Source organism: Chionomys nivalis, chromosome 1, assembly GCF_950005125.1.
Source record: "Chionomys nivalis chromosome 1, mChiNiv1.1, whole genome shotgun sequence".
NCBI lineage: Eukaryota > Metazoa > Chordata > Mammalia > Rodentia > Cricetidae > Chionomys > Chionomys nivalis.
Window position 1 is genome coordinate 150,048,825 of NC_080086.1, and position 17,314 is coordinate 150,066,138.

Below are 17,314 nucleotides of genomic sequence, written 5' to 3' on the forward strand. Positions count from 1 at the left end.
ATTCTGGGAGGAAGAAAGCAGAGTCAGAGAGAGCTGCCAGGTCAGACATGCTGAATCTTTCCCAGTAAGCCACAACTTCATGGTGATATACAGATTATTAGAAATGGGTTAAATTAAGACGTAAGAGTTAGCCAATAGGAAGTTAGAGCTAATGGCCAAGCAGTGTTTTAATAAATACAGTTTCTGTGTGGTTATTTCGGGTGTGTGTAAGCTAGCTGGGCAGTCAGAACAATGCCCCCCCACACACACACACAACATGAAAGGCTCATCCCAGAAAGCAGAGTGGTCTCTAACCCATAAACAAGGGTTAGAGACAAGTTTAAAGGAGCAGCATCACTCTAATAAACACAAAGGCATTTTCTCCCCTCAGACTCAGGTCACTGTGTCTGGAGGAAGAAATGCAGCTCTGAACCTACCATGTTAGGGAAAGGGGGCTTCTGGGAATTTTGATTTTTGTAGCTTCTTCATTCCTGAGAGATGATCTTGTTTACATATACATATTTACATGTATGTGGCCTACGCTGGTCTGAAACTCACAAACCCCCTGCTTCACATGGGATTCAAGGTATGTACTACCCTATCTGTAAATCATTAAATGAGTTACGCCTATTCATTCTGCTAGGTCTCTACCATACAAAGTAAACTCAAAAAGTAGCTTGAAGAAAGGAAAATAAAACAAAACCAAAACCTGTCTAGGTGGCCTAGCAGCAGACACACCTGTAGTCCTGACTTCTCAGGAGACTGAGGAAAGGAAGGCGAGAAGGCTGCTTGAGTGTGGGCAGCACACTGAGACTTTGTCTCAGACACACACCCATAAACAAATAAGAAGAGGAGTAAACAAGCAAGTAAGCATGAAGAATGATCTGTAACCTGCCGTGTTGTGCGCCGAACACAAGTTCTCTCCTTATTTGAGAGAAGGGAGCCCACATCCAGGGAGCATGGCTAAATTTACACCTGAACATCTAGACTCTAGTAATTCTGGCCGACACCATGCAGAACCAAACATGACCACAGTTCACAGAACACGAAGCAGATTCTATAGATGTAAAATATTTTATTTGTAAATGGTGATTTTCTAAATCTGTGTCCACAAATTCCAAAACCCATAACACTCTGTATACTTCAAAAAATTCAATTTTTTGCCAACATTAGATACTATTATACAGAACAGAAAACAACAAAAACCCGGTAGGACAAATACTGGTAGGATGTCAGAATATTGTACAAGAGAAGAAAAATATTCAAGAAACAAATTTCATACAGCTATTTATCAAGAGAAAAATATATACAATTGATTTATTCTGTAAGATAAAAATACATCATGCCATATACATTACAAGCTGAGAGCTGTGTCACTGAATGCACCCACAGCTCACAGTCCACTCGAATTGTGCACACAAAAACTTCATTTTATACTTAGCTTGTGAAGTGTCAGTACCAGAATTTTAAGTACAAAATAAAAAGCTAACCTGGTTCAAATGCTGATTAAGTTTCTACAAGCAAACACAAAACAGTGTGTTTTTTTATTAAAGAAATGTAAACAAACAGTTCATACAAACACATTTTAAAATTACATCTTCGAAAAACCCTATTGCCGGAGTCCTGCAGCTGGGAGCATCATCACATCTCTTTCACTCTCTTTTTTTTCTTTTTAAATTTTTATGTTAAATAGAAGGCTAAGGAGTTGGGTTAGGTCCCTGCTACATGACTCTATTATGATTACATAATTCTGTGTGGTCGGAAACAAAGTTCTAATCAAAACTACTTTTGCTGAAGAAAAAAATTCAGCCTCCATTTGGGTGTGTGTTTAAGCCGTTATTCACAGTTATCACAAATTGTAAGCACAAAAAAACCTGACTGAAGAAGTAGGGATGCAACAATATAATAGGAAACATTAGTTCAATCACCAGCAGCGATAAAGTTGTAGTTGTAGCACACACGCTGCTCTGTCAGAAGTTAGGTGTAGAAAACAAGCACTAAGACAGTTTCCAAAAAGCCCAGAGACACCAGGGCAAAATTTTGGTTATTACATAATTATAATGGCATATTTAATAACATAAAATTATATTGTAACATCCCTACCATGGTTATAAGCACCCGAGCTGCTGCAGCGCCTGGTAGCATTTGGTCAATAACTATTTTATACTGTTTTTCTCAAAATATTTACATATTTGTACAAAGTAACAGGGTTTGTTAGTTCTGCAGGTAACAGCAGCAGCTTGGCTTTCTTCTAACTTTTATTTAAAAATAGCTTCATTCACTTATTCAATAATAAATACAAAAAGTTTCTCTTATTTTACAGAAATCAAAAACTACAATAAACTGACTCATGGAATCAAGTATTCAAATGTATTTAGTGCAAGTTATTATCCCTTAGCTCTATCCCTAAGGAAGTCATCTCAGTACATTCCTTGATCAGTGGTGTCCACTTAGTTAAACTCAGGGCCTGCCCCTGTCAGTAAGGCGTGGCCAGCACTCTGGACAGCCCCCTTCGCTGGTGATTTCAGTCTTACATTCATAGGAAGGCCCCCACCCTGGGGCAGGGCAGCCACCGGCTCTTTGCCCCAGTAAAAGTTTCTCCTTAGTGAGACTAACAAAACAAAAACAAAACAAAACCCACCCACAGGGAAACAAAAGGAGGGAAAGAAAGAAAAAGAAAAAAAAAAGTGCTGGACCATTCTGTGACTCTGCTGACCTCAGTGCACAGCAAGGCAGCCTCAGTTGGCTCCCTCTGTGCTGTGCTTCCTTCAGACAAAGGCCGAGGAACCAGAGCTTCCAGAAGCTGTTTTTCAAAAAGTCAGAAAACAAAAATATCTTTCTGTCTGTAAAATCCAATGAAGTGTTGAGTCGCCTCTTCCTAGGGACGAGCCGCCCGCTGAGATAGCAAGGAATGCATTCAGTTCATCCACTTCCGGCAATTCACCGCTCCACAGTGACATGGAATCTTGTGCTGGTCATCTTCAAAGTCAAACTTATAATCATAGCAGAGCTGCCCATGGCAAAGACACAGTGTGAGACAGGGCAGTGCCCCACTTCCAACTCTCTCGTATTTTATAACCAGCAAGAAAACAAACATAAGCCAAAACTGGGTCTGTTGAGGTCCCATGCAACCTTGCGGGAGGATGGGGTGGGGTGGTGAACCACAAAAGGACGTGGTAAGTGCCATACATTAATAGGAAGTAGATCTGCGGGAAGGTAATGTGGATACCGTTTCTATGTCTTCTGGTGTTCTCTCCACCACTTTTGGAAAGATGAGGACTAACACTCCCTCAAATCCTAGAAGGCTACCCTGGTTTGGTCAGAGATGATCTTGCCCTTGCCAATATCATGGCCTTTTCCTTCTCTTCATGTGGATGGAAGCTACATCTACTCAAAGGTCCTACAGACTTATTAGCTTACTAGAATTTGGCACCATGGAGAGATGGAACATTGCAGATTTGCCATAAAAATGTTCTAGAGCTACATCCAATCCCCTTCATTGCCTTACTACCCACATCTGTACCTGGTCTAACATCTTTATGATTTTAACAGTTTAGAATGTCCACCATCCCAAACCTATCTTCAGATAGTGTCTAAAACCTACCAACACTTCATGTCTCACCAATTAAAGCACTAATTGAGCACTTTCTTTTAACCTTGTAATGACAAAGTCAATGCCATCTTTTCCACAGTGGAACATGATAGAGTTCAGGGTACACTGAATCTGTTTTGCCGACCATGGCCGCTTGTATTTGGCTCAGGATAAGCTAGTGTTCCCCCTCAGAGAAAGAGTTGTTCTGGATCAACATTCAAGGCTATAGAATTCTTACTCAAATTCCAGACCAACCAAATGGATGGGAAGCATTAAGAATTCCACCAAATAAGCTTTACACCCTTGCCCCCTCTACCTCATAAAACCATAAAGCCAAGCGAGGGGCAAGACACAGTAAATGTCTTGGGTCTTGCCTAACTCAGACAACAGACAGCTATGTGGAAGACTACACAGGAAGGAAGACAATTGCACCCACAGAGCAGCTGTGCTTTGAAAAGAAGCCACTGCCTTTTCTTAGGTGTTTGCTGAGTTCTTCCCCGCTATGGAATTAAACAATATGTCTCCATTTTACTAAAACAGGCTTGGCAAAGCTAGAGGGTGTGTGCAAAATGATACAAACAGGAGAGTCACAAGGCTGGGCTCTGCAGGGCCTGTCCTGGAGTGATGAGACCTGGGTCCTGGCACCAGGATATTCTTACGTCTGTTACTGTTAATGGTGAGCTTTAACCTCACTTCATAAGCATGTTCTTAATTTTAAAAGCACATTCTAAAAGGACAAGTAAATAGGTGTGATCTCACGCTCTGCCCACAGAAGACTGGGGCTTTGTCACAGTGAACACACCCAGGCTTCCCAACACTGCAGTCTTCCCAAGAGCTTGCCATGGGCACCAATTCCAGACTTAGGGCACTTGATTCAAGGTGCTGATGCTACGTGAAAGTCAGAGTTGGGAAATGTAAAGTGGGCAATTAGGAGTAACAGCAACCTTAGGTGAAAAACTAGTCCAAAGTTACCTCTTTGAGATACTAGAAACAAATGTCAAGTCTTACATGAAACATTTTAAAAACAGAAAACACAAAACACCCACATATTTTCTAAGTGTGCACATAGTCAGGAGCACGTGGCTCTCCAAACTTGTGTCTGCAACCCTTCCAATAATACATCAAGTTTGTGCAACTGCCAGAGGCGACAATTCCATGTCTTACATGTCCAATCAGTGGCAGGCATCATCTTGAGAGGGGCTTGTCAGACTGCCCAGATTAGAGGACAAAGGATGATCCTAAGACATGTGTGTGGTACTGTGTGGTAGGTTTCATGTGGTTTTAAGAACTACCGCACGAAAGAAGCCGGCATTTGAATGTTTGAAGTGAGATGAACAGATGGCAAAACTCTTAGGGACAAGTTTTTAAGAATAATGTGCTAGAAACCCCAGGTCCATGAACTGCTTGCTATATCCTGGAACAGACAACAGGCAGATTCCCTCTCTGCCACCCCTTACCTCTTCTCCTTTCTGGATTCTTCTGTTGGAGCTGATGATAATCTTATGTCCTCTCTCAAAGGTCACTACTTCAGCCACACAGTTAGGGGCGCATGAATGGTTAATATATCTGCAAGACAAATCAGAAAACTGAACACGACAGCAACGAGAGCATTCCCCTCTAAAGGAAATTAATGACATTTCTATTAATGTTTTAACAAAGCAAGTATGAAGATTCCAGTCCACTGCACAGCCAGAGTGGGGACATTTCTACAAAAGCAAAGTCTTCTGGACCAATGGCGGTCCTGCCTCACCTTGCAGGCCCTCCTGTGAGTGTAGCATCAATCACGTGGTCATTGTCCATGCGGAACATGTACACACCTCGGTTCTAAAGAGAAGGCAGGCAATCATCATTGTGATCTGAAGCTCCTTCACTTCAACTCATAGTCTGTGCTGACCAGACCCCTGGTCATTCCTGTGGACCCTACCAAACATAGCTGATGCATTGCTGGTGGGTCAGTGTGAACATCAGAAGGGGTTTTGTAAAGCTGGGGGTATTAGTCTACATATGGGCAAGTAACACCAACTACAAAAGATGATGGTGAAAGGGAAGAGACAAGAGCCATGTAAAAGTCTACAGCTATGGCTTCTGCTCACAGCTGAACACACATGGCTGTGCTCATTAGATGTCTGTTTGTGGTCAGTTCATATGGTACCTGGGACTCATAAAGTTTCTCTTTCCTGTTGGCAACTTCATTTCGAATAATCGTTCCAATGTACTCAATGACCATGGTGTGTTTTTCAATGTCTCTAGCAGCATACAGGCCCAGTCCCTAAATGGAAGGAAAAAAAGAATTGTACACATTCAATATACTCGACAAACCTTTATTTTCTTTTTTCTTTTTTTTTTGGGGGGGGGGGGTTTCTCTGTGGTTTTGGAGCCTGTCCTGGAACTAGCTCTTGTAGACCAGGCTGGTCTCGAACTCACAGAGATCCGCCTGCCTCTGCCTCCCGAGTGCTGGGATTAAAGGCGTGCACCACCACCGCCCGGCTAGACCTTTATTTTAATAAAAACGTACTGCCCTTGGAGTCTTATCAAAAGCCGTATTTAAGATTTCAACTACATCCAAGTGAGGGCTACTGACTGTATTGTTTTCTGAAATTTAAAACTCTGACAATCCTGCTCCTTTCAACTTTACATTATTACATTGTTTTGGTATCCTTTTTCACACTGTCCTCAGGCATGGATTATTGCAATGCTAGTGGGAGCAGGTTAGCTATCTTTGAATGACTGATTAAGCTCCCACAGAAGCTTAGGACACCCCTCTGTTCTGCCTTTCACTCTGGAAGGCCACAACAGAAAGGACCTCACTAGAAGTGAGGCATTGTCATTCCCACCACCAATACAGTAAGCCAGGTAAACTATAGTTGACAAGCTGCCCATCTGTAGCATCCTACACCAGCAATGCCAAATGGATTAAGACAATGTCTGTAAATGCTACTGTGAACTGGATGGTTGCATTTCCCATTAGGCTTGCTAAGTTATCATCAGTCAGATAAGCTAGTGCCTTCTATATGAAGTTAGCCCAAACTCCATAGAGTAATACATTTGATAGAACAGGAAAGCCGGACAGTGGTGGCACACATCTTTAACTCCAGCATTCAGGAGGCAGAGGCAGGCGATCTCTGTGAGTTTGAGGCCAGCCCAGTATACAGAACTAGTTCTAGGATGGCTAGGACTGTTACACAAACTCTGTCTTGAAAAAAACAAAAACAAAACAAAACAAAAAACAGGAAGTAGAAGAACTATAAGGGATTATGAATACTACAAAGTAGTTTCAGATTTGACTCTCAGTTTCCTAGAAATAATGGAATAAGGCAAAACCAGAAAACATTACTTTGCTATAATTACCATGAAAGGTGAAGAAATGTACAGGATATGGCCCCCGAACCTCACTACTGGGGTTTGAACCGAGGGCTTCACATGTGCTAGGAAAGTGCTAACATACATTCCCAGCTCTTTATACATGTTTTTTCAAAGGGGATCTCACCAAGCAACTTGTGGTCCTCCTGCCTTAGCTTCTGAGTGGCTGAGAAAATCTGAACTGCCTAACACACTGGTGCCTTATTTGGCAGCTTATACTGTCTAGGCTGTGTCTGGTAAATCCTGTAATGCAGTCTTAGACAGGGTAGCAAATGAAGTTGTGGGAAAATATCATACTCAAAAAAGTAAGTAAATAAATACAATGTTCATAGATAATCTGCATTTTCTTGCCCTAATTTGAACTTGGGCTTTCGATTCTGATTAGGGAAGAAACTGGGGAAAAGGAAGAGAAATTGTGACACTCAAGTCCTGCTCATGGATTCTGGAGGAGTTGGCAGTCAATAGGTGTCTTCCTGTCACAGACTCATCTTTAAAAAAGAAACCCACTTATGCAGTTTGAATTGTTCCAGGTGTGACTCAGATGTGAACCAGAATATAGAAAGAATATCAGTGCAGATCAGTATTGTTTGGATCAGCATAAGCAAGTAGTCCAAACTGAGGCCTATTCTGAAAACCTAAGGTACAGTAATAGCAATGGTTGCAAGATCAAGTTTAGCACAGCAGGTTATATACTAAATAGCAGGCTGTACAGTGAAAGGAAGTAAAACAATTGAAGTTTTTGTAAGGATAAAAAACTAGAATACAACCTATGGTATGTGTATAATAATGATATGCTTGTCTATATAAAAAAATAACCTTTATAAGAAAAAACGATACTAGAGTTTCTGGTGGGTATAAGATATTTCATATAGGAAAACACCTAACCCTGCAAGCTGGTACAAACCTAAAGGGACAAAGGTCATGAAACACATAATTCTCAAAAAGGCAGGACTACAGGGTGATGATTCAGTTGCCATGAGTGAGGCAGAGAAGACTCAAGAGTCTGCAATTCCCAGGACCCCAGGAATTCAGAGAAGATCAGATTAAGTAGGCCATGCGTCATCACACAACAACAGGGGCCAAGGGTTCTGAGCCTAAGAGACACAATTGCCTGGCACCAGGACTTCGAGTCAGAAAGATGAAGAGAAGACTGCTTGAGAAAGGAAGCCTCACATCCAGGGGAATGGTCAGAGGCGGATAACACCTTAAGAGATCAATTGTTGGTATTGAATGGAACACAATGCCATCAGTGAACAAAAAAAGCAGATTTGTTGCAGGAAGAAGAGAGTGGATCTGTTGAGGGTGGAACAGGAGGGTAGATCCCAGCGTGAAGTGATTACCTTTCAGTGGGCCCTAAGCAAACATGCCACAAGCAACAGAGTTAGTGTAAGAGGCTTATTGGGGGAGGGGGAAGCGAAGAGTGAAAGGGCTCTGATACCTCCTTCCATCTACTGGATTACTGGCAGACTGTTCCAAAGGTCCTGTAAAATACTGGGATAACAGAGTGCTTGGAAGCAGCCATTTGGATTGTTATCTAAGGGGTACTGAGTAGACCACATCTGACTGCAAAGGTGGGCACAGTTCCCATGAGTGAGGCAGAGAAATAAGATCCAAGAGTTTGAAATTCCTAGCATCCCAGGAAATCAGAGAGTATCACACTAAATAAGCACAGGCTGTCCTGTGCACATCACACAAAGAACAAGAGCCTGAGAGAGCTGTGGTTGCCTGGTACCAGGACTTGATAAGGCCAAAAGGCAAGAAACCACACTAGAGAGATGTGTCCTCACTCACGGGAAATGGCCAGAGGTAGAAAAGAGGGGGCTCACCAATCATGCTGGTGTTGGAGGGGCTAGCGATCCGTTAGTTGGACAAGTGAGGCTGTTGTATGTGGACTGGGTTACAGGGATCTGGTGCACCTCAGAATGCCGGTAGGCAGGAGGAAGCAACAGGAGAGCTTTCCTGGTCAGGAAACCAATGTTGTAATTTATTTTAAAATACCAAGAAGAAAAGTCACGCCATGCCCACCGGGCTCACATGAGAGGTTTACTGAAAGAGGAGAGAAAAGGGGCAGAGAAGGGGGCAGAGCAAGTCCCTGGGGACTAGAGTCAGGAGACAGAAAGAGGAAGAAAGAGAGACGAGAGATGGGAAAGACCCACCTTTTAAGACATCTACCACTATTGCCATGGTCACCAGAGAAGTGAGAAAAAAAATGAGAGAAAGTCAAAACTCTCAAAGATGCCTCAGGTTCTACCAACAAAAATGACTTAGTGGATAAAAGTGCTTATTGCAAAAGCCAGACAACTTAAATTCAATCACTGAAGCTCGTGTAAAGGTGGAAGGAGAGAACCGATTCTCAGAGTTGTCCTCTGACCTATACATGTACACCATGGCATATGTACACCCTCATGGATGTCCACAGAAAGAAAGAAAATTTAAAAAACGATTTAGGTTAATTATGACTTGGAGACACAGTTAAGATCCTATTAAAGACTTTTTTTTTTTTTTTTTTTTTTTTGGTTTTTTGAGACAGGGTTTCTCTGTGGTTTTGGAGCCTGTCCTGGAACTAGCTCTTGTAGACCAGGCTGGCCTCGAACTCACAGACATCCGCCTGCCTCTGCCTCCCGAGTGCTGGGATTAAAGGCATGCGCCACCACCGCCCGGCTAAAGACATTCTTGAGGAATGGGAACAGGCACAGAATGAACAATATCTATCTAAAATGCAAATGAGAAAAGCAACTGAAAGCAGCAGAGACCGTACGGCATGTCCACATAACCTCAGAGGGTCATAGCAGAGAGTTTATTTCATAAAGAATATGAAACAAGACTTCAAATAATGATGAGTGCAAAGAGCTCTTAGCTGGTCATTAAAACTTTATAAGAAAGATCAGCTAATAGGGGATGGAGAGATGGCTCAGAGGTTAAGAGCACTGGCTGCTCTTCCAGAGGTCCTGAGTTCAATTCCCAGCAACCACATGGTGGCTCACAACCATCTGTACTGAGATCTGGCACCCTCCTCTGGCGTGCGGGCATACATCGAGGCAGAATGTTGTATACATAATAAATAAATAAATCTTTAAAAAATAAAGAAAGATCAGCTAATAAAGTAAAGAACATTTCAGAAGAGCAAAACGAGGAAACCAGAATCAGAACTAGCAAAAAATAACATAAAGAAGGCAGATGCTTATCTAAGTCATGAGATTGGCTGTGCCCCTCCAGAGTCTCTGGGATGGGCAGACCCCTAGTCTCAGTTTCAGAACTCCTGGCTGATGTTACATGTCTCAGGAGCTGACCAACAGTGGTTTCTGGGTACAACCAGAAAAAGCATTGGACAGGAACACAGAAGGATGCTCAGACTGAAAGGAATCATCAAGAGAAGAAAGTGATAATGAGGGCCTGATGCTAGGCACATTTGCAAAATGTCTAAGAACAAGAAGATTCTAGAAACTACCAGTAAGGAGCAAAGAGCTTGCACTAAATTTGTAAGAATCTCTACTGCACAGAGAAACACTGCTTTCAAGGAAGAGGCTGGAACTTGGAGGAAGATGGGGTGAGTTAACAGGATTTTATGGAAGCGTGGATCTGAGGATACAAATCAACTTAGGAACTGATAGATACTATTAAAAATGTAAAGAGCTTGGGGACTGTAGAAATTTACAAAGTAGGAGCTTTATAATTACATTCTGGGACAAGTGAGATGTTGATTAGACATTTCAGTTTTAAGATCATAACTCAGCAGGCGAGGACCACAAGTTTAATTTTAAATGCTTACATTTAGATACCCCACTGTCTACCAGGAATGTGCAACGATTTCATGACAGGAAGTGCTTAAAAGATATGACTTTCAAAGCTGCAAGGTCACATGGAAGTATTTATTGAGTTTTTTATTTGTTTAAGACTGAGTCGTCTTGGAACTTGTGATCTTTCTGGCTCTGCCTTTCAAGTGCTGGTATTTATTTTTACTTTTCAAAGGTTTGTAAACAGCTCTACTGAGCTGTTTAAAACTCAGTGTGTGTGTGCAAAATCCTGTTTTCTCCACAGTCTTTAATGAGATATAAAGAGGTAAAGTCCCAAGGAATACTTTCTACTTGAGGTGGTCCAGCACTACGTTCTAAGGCTATAACCATAGTTGTTGAAAACTGACAAGGTAGAATACAACTCTCAAAGTCCAGAGCAGGGATTAGTATACACAAGGACCTGGGTTCAAATCACAGAACCAAAAAAACAAAAAGCAAAACCCCCCACCCTGCCAAAAAAAAAAAAAAAAACAACAACAAAAAAAAAAAACAACAACCAACCAAAACAAAACATTCCTCACCTGGATCCTAGACCGGGCCAGATATACATTAGATTTCCATTCAGTCTTCATTCTCCGGTACTGTGATGACTTGGAGTGGACAAACTGCTTACTGTAGGGTGCGTTCAGCTCTCCAGTGACTGTGCTCTGAAATGACTTTGAGGTGCTGGTGCTATTCAGGGTATGAGGCCTACAGATGATGATGTGGCAACAGGAAAATAAAAGGACAACTGAAGACCCCTCTGAATAGTGTGAAAGCCAAGCCAATTAAAAGTCTTACTGACAGAAACACACAGAAAGCTGCCTAGCAGAGACACAGTGCATCTTCTGAAGTTATCAGGCACATACACAGCCAGAGACAGCAGGGTTTGTAAGCAGCAGACAAATTAAGCACAAAACCCACTAAGGTGCCTAGAAACCCTGGGCTGTACTATGTGAAGATGAAACAAGATACCTTAACACAAACCTCTTGACATGGGCGCTCATTTTAGGTTCAGAACGAGCACAACCTGTGGGGTTAACAGCAAGGGGCAGCTCCATGAGAGGATTTCGGCCATATCGGAAGGTGTAGTTTTCACATGCTTCAACCCCAGGTAGCTTAAAAGAAAAAAAAAAACCACAAAAAGGTAACTCATCTGGCCAAGGATATAATCTACAGCTGGCCAAAGATGACCCAGAGCGAAAACAATTTAGAAATGTTTTCTTCCCCATCTGTGAACTATTTACTATGATGAGCCTGCACTCATAACTATTTGAATAATGTATAAATTCCGAAGTAAAATTTGCTAAGTCCAAACCACCTTTCCTTGAGGAGAGGATAAATTCCCAGAACCAATACACCAACCAAAGCCTTCCTACATGTGAATTAGGGTCTGATGTTCCCAATTTACAATCAGGAAGCAGTGGTCACAACCTAGTGAATGTTATTTGTCTGGATGCTGGAGGTCACCTATGTGGTTTAGTTTCTGGATCACTTCTCACTTTTGTCAAATGTGATCATAATATGAGGTGTCACTCTCACTGTTTCTAGCAGTGTTGGTGGGAAATGAAGGTTTACTAGAAAAGTAGCTGATACGTCCAAAGGTGGTCTTATTCTATTTATTCCTATATGTATTTATGGAGAGGAAAGGAGCGGGGGTGGGGGGAGACAGACAGAAAGAGAGTGCAAGCATGTGTATATATACACAAGTGCCATGGTGAACCTCTGGAAGACAGAGGGCAAACTGTGGGAAGCTGGTTCTTTCCCTCCACCATATAAGTCTTGGTGGCTGACTTATGGTTGTCAGGCTTAGTGGCAGTGCCTTTACCCACTGGGCCATCTCACTGGCTTGGTCTTATTTTCTACAACACTTTCCCATCTATCTGTCTGTCTGTCCATCTGTTGTCCATCCATCCATTTATTCATTCATTTATTTACCAGTTCTGAGAGTACCACCTAGGCCCTAAGACAATCAAGGCCAGCACTACTGAACTAAAACCTTTATTTTCTTTTACTTTCTTAATTAAAACTCTGAGATAGGGTCTCACTAGGTTACTCAGACTAATCTTAAACTTATACGTCTACTTGAACATCTTAAGTATCTGCAATTATAGGCCTTCACCATCAGGCCTGGCTCTGAAATACATTTCTCAACTATTACATAGATTCATTGCCAAACACACCTACATTCAGAGAAGACACTAGTCAGTGCTGCTGTAACCTACTGCTCTCTGGGACCACCCGCCCCTTGGACAAGAGCAGGAGAATGTCAAGAAAACTTATGAAAAGGGGAAAAATATTCTGGAAAACACTACAACTTCATCAGACCAAGGATACCTCTTCAACCATGTGAATAAACAGGACGTGATGACATGAACTACTCCTCTAAGAGAGCTAAGGTCTCCAATTAACCACCCACACCCATTTCCTTATGAGAATGGGTCAGTCCTGGAAAGTAGGAATGTCTCCAAGGGGAACACAGTGAGCATGCTGGATCAGGCTGTGACTAGGACACTTACTGATTCTGCTATCCGGGCCACTGCGGAGACAGTCAAGCCAAACAAGTCCTCTCCTCTCAGATATGCAGGGAAAAGCTGCAGCATTTCAGAGTTCTTCCTCACACATGCCACAGGCTCCAAAATTTTATCCCAAACATCTATATATGAAGAAAAAATAATTTTTATGATGTATTTCCTTTTAGCTAAACAAAGAGAAAAACTGAACACTGTTCAAACCCAAGAGAGGGTGAAGAAGAGTCTTTCATAAAGACCTGCTAGTTTTCAAATAAACCTGTTGGCCAGCAATGTAACAAACATGTTGGTTAAATGTCAGCAACTTAGAGACTCACTGAAATCTGGGGGGGAGGGGGGGATTATGCCACTTTAAGACATCAAACAGTAAACATGAAAGAATTCAGTGAATTCAACTGGATATGTAACAAAGAAAACACTCAGTTAAAAGTGACTAATTCCATTAGCAATGGCTACAGATAGGCATTTTCTCAGATGAGGATTGAAACACAAAACTGAAAGTTTCTTTGGAAATATCTTTAGACTGTGTCATATTTTTAAAACCATGAAAACATTTTAAAAGCAACTATTTAGTACTTTTTACATCAATAAAAATGAAAAGATAGACATGCCCCAAAGTACAAAATCAAGTTTCTAATTCCCAGCTCTAAATCTGAAGCTGAGATAAGATAATATCTTAACAATCCTTTAGATAATATGGTCTCTGCTTTTTAGTAATTGACCCTGAGAGGGGCTCTAAGGTAAATGACAGGCAGGTCTTGCCAACTCTTCTGTTCAAACCTGTATAAACTTTAAAGCAAAGAACAGGGTGTTGTAATACAAAGAGGCTAAGATTTGCATTGATAAAAAAATTCTCATGAAATTATCATGGACAAAACAAACACTTGACACGAAACATTCATTTGTCTTATAAGAGCAAAAAAGTAGATCTTACCTTTAGGCGATGAATCACTTAAGACCAGGTCTTCATGGCCTTGCTCTACAATCTTGATGACAAATACTGGCCGCCCATCTTTCTCCTCAATGGAGCACAGGTAGCGGCAGCGCCGGTTGGCATAGCGTGTGCTCCAATATAACCGGCTGGCTTCATATCCCACTGGGAAGAGTGCTTTAGGAGAGTGGAATGCTTGCATCTGTTGTGGAAGCAGCTGACCAATGGTGTGGAAGATGAGGCTTCCAACACGAAAGGTATGGTCCCGTTCTCCCCGCTGCACAATGCTAGCAATCTGTCGCACCTCATCACGTTGTACATAGACCCTCCTGAAGACTGCAAAGTAACTCAACTCTTGCTCGTGGATTCCCTTTGGTTTGTGCATGGGGCAAAGCATTGTTTTGTCCTTAAAAAACATGCATTGTGCTTTAATGGCGCAAGTAAAATGATAAATGTTGGTGCATCGAAATCTGTGACATCCACTGGTGGCACCTGTCTTATGACAGAAGACACATTTCATTTGTAGTCCTCTCCTCAGAGCTAGCTCAACATTTATTAAGGCACCAGCCTGTGTCTCATAGACCTCTGTGGACCACAGAGCACAATTCAAGTGGACCCACAGGTCCAAGTCAAGGTTGAGCAGCCTTGCTGGTCCATCTGTTAGTCCATCACCTTCTTCATGACAAAAGCAACACTTTCGATAGTCTTTGGGCACAGGATCAGGTTTAAGAGAAGTGCCCAATTTCCTTAGAAACTCATCGATTTCATCCTCACAAGGTGGTTTAAAGGTCCCCTTGGGAATGACAATGTGAATACTCCACTTCTTCCACTTCATTCCTCTCCACTTTTTATTTAGTGGTCTACAATCTTCAAGCCCACCATGAACAGTCCTCAGCCGAGGCTTTAACTTGACTGTCACCTTGAGCTCATCAGGTTTAGACTCTACTTTGGCTGCTTCAAAGGCTGGAGGGAAGGTTATGGGAGATGATGGAGGAGGGGAAGCTTTTTCCTGGAACTGGGGGAGACAGTGTACATCCAAAGTGGAGATGTTGTTGCTGTAATGGTGAAATGCTTTGGAAGGCTCCTTCATAGGGGGCTGTGGCAGTGGAGGAAGGCATTCCTGGGCAGCAAAAAGAAACCATGAGAAAAAGGAAGGATTCACATGTCCTCAAAGCAATTCTAGCGAGAAGTTTAATAGTATATGACTTAGGGCATAGAGGTGAGTGAATTTTTAGGTATAACAAGTAGATCGAAGGATGGTTACTTAGGGGTATCAGAAAATGAAGAAGGTAAGGGGCAAAGGGGTCCCTGTGACTTTCCTACAAAGTCATAATTTAGAGAATGTTCTGTTCTTGAACTTTCCTGGGACATTCCCCCTTCCTAACTGTAACAAAACAAAAAACCATTTTTTTGGAACTAATTCAATTTAAACAACAGATCAATGTTTTTAAAAACGTGGCAGCATCATCTAGAAAGAATTCATCTCTACTCAATTTTTTTTTGTCTGTTAATCTTGGACTTAATCTACTAGTGTGAAAGAACAGAATTGAAAGGAGAACGCTGCCGGTGAGTAAATAACTTGGATTCTCTGAGTCCCTCAGCTGAGACTAGCTGCTCAAGGAGTCGGGCTATGTGAAAAGTGCCAGTACCTCTCAGGTATGGGGTAGCCCATCAGAATCTGAACAGTAAAGCCTTATGTTCTCTTCTGGTTACATCCTGATCCTAAGAGGTACCTCATATTAAATACATGGGCCACTCTAGGTATCCACTTAAGAAGCTACATGATAAAAACCCACTCCTACTCTCTAGAAATAAAATTTTAATTAAAAGCCTAAATTTATTTGTCAGCTTGGATTATATTGTACTAGGGATTAATACATGTCAAAAAGTAGTCTTTTGTAAGAGTCACATTAATAAAATTATCTTGAAGCTATAATGAGTGGCAGTATTACTTTAAAGAATTTTTTTTGTTCAAAATACATCATTAAAATGCATCATTTGAACAACTACATGGTTAAATATACAGAGCAGCTGAATATGCACAAAATGGTTTCTAGTACAATGCAAGGATAGACGAAGTTTTTAGAAGCCCTACTGATCAATAAAATCAATCTTTAGTATCTTTAATAAAATGTTTGTAATTAGTATAATGCAACATTCTAGTACTAGTGCTCTATTGAATTCTACACTCTTAAAATGCAGTTGAGTTAGGGGATGGAGAAAGATCAACAGTTAAGAGCACTAGCTGCTCCTCCAGAGGGCTAGAGTTCAGTTCTTAGTACCCATGCGGTGGCTTATGACTGACTGGTTGTTATTCAGCTCCAAGAGGGCCAATGTCCTCTTCTGGCCTCCAGAGAAACCATACACATGACATACACATTCACACCACATATTTATACATGTATATAAAATTGAATATAAGAAAAATACAGAAGAATTTTTTTCATGAAAGCATAATTAATCTGTATATGGTGGCAGAAACTTGTAATCCCTGTACTCTGAAGGCTGAGACAGAAAGGTGACTGAGAGTTGAAGGCCACCTTGAGCTACACAAAAATACTCTTTCTCAAAATAAAAATATGATAGATGGGCAGAAAAGCAAGGGTCCCAGGCAAGAGGATTATGAGTGCAAGGCAGCTCAGTTGGACCCACCTCAACAATCAAAAATTAAAAGAGGAGCAGGAAATAACTTAGTGGTAAAGTAGTTAGCTAGTGAGTATTGGGCCCTAAATTCAACCCTCAATACCACTAAATAAATGAGTGTTAAGATGTAATTTGCACCTTCCCACGTTTTGTTGAATAGGTTATTTAATAGGGAAAAATATATTTGAAGACTATTTCAGGCTTATCTGTCAACTCAATCAGTATCTGATTAGGATTATCTACAAGAGCTCTCTGAAGAAGAGACATGTAACTCATGAGACAGAAATCCCGCTTTAATACTTTGCTTACTTTACCTTGTTTTCTGGGTTTTTTGCTTGTGCAGTTGATGAATAAAGAATAAAGCAGTTATTACTACAAAAGACAATATCCTTTTCCATCCTTTTGGTGTTCTCTCGGGAACCCTGAAAAACAAAGAGACATATGTGGGACCTCAATAAAACATGTTAATGAAACCAGTACCCCCAAGGACTGCTAATTTTCAGAT

At 41.4% G+C, this 17,314-nt stretch overlaps 1 protein-coding gene across 1 annotated transcript in view; it reads right to left on the bottom strand.

The window, feature by feature from the left end:
- Positions 1-1,052: 1,052 nt before the first annotated feature.
- The window catches only part of Kmt2c (lysine methyltransferase 2C), a 226,539-nt gene continuing 210,277 nt past the window's right edge, over positions 1,053-17,314 (bottom strand). The window contains 9 exon segments of the mRNA XM_057788031.1: positions 1,053-2,989; positions 5,029-5,137; positions 5,322-5,395; positions 5,724-5,840; positions 11,247-11,415; positions 11,680-11,822; positions 13,224-13,360; positions 14,170-15,286; positions 17,124-17,231. Coding sequence (XP_057644014.1) covers positions 2,897-2,989; positions 5,029-5,137; positions 5,322-5,395; positions 5,724-5,840; positions 11,247-11,415; positions 11,680-11,822; positions 13,224-13,360; positions 14,170-15,286; positions 17,124-17,231 — 2,067 coding nt within the window. The 3' untranslated portion in view covers positions 1,053-2,896.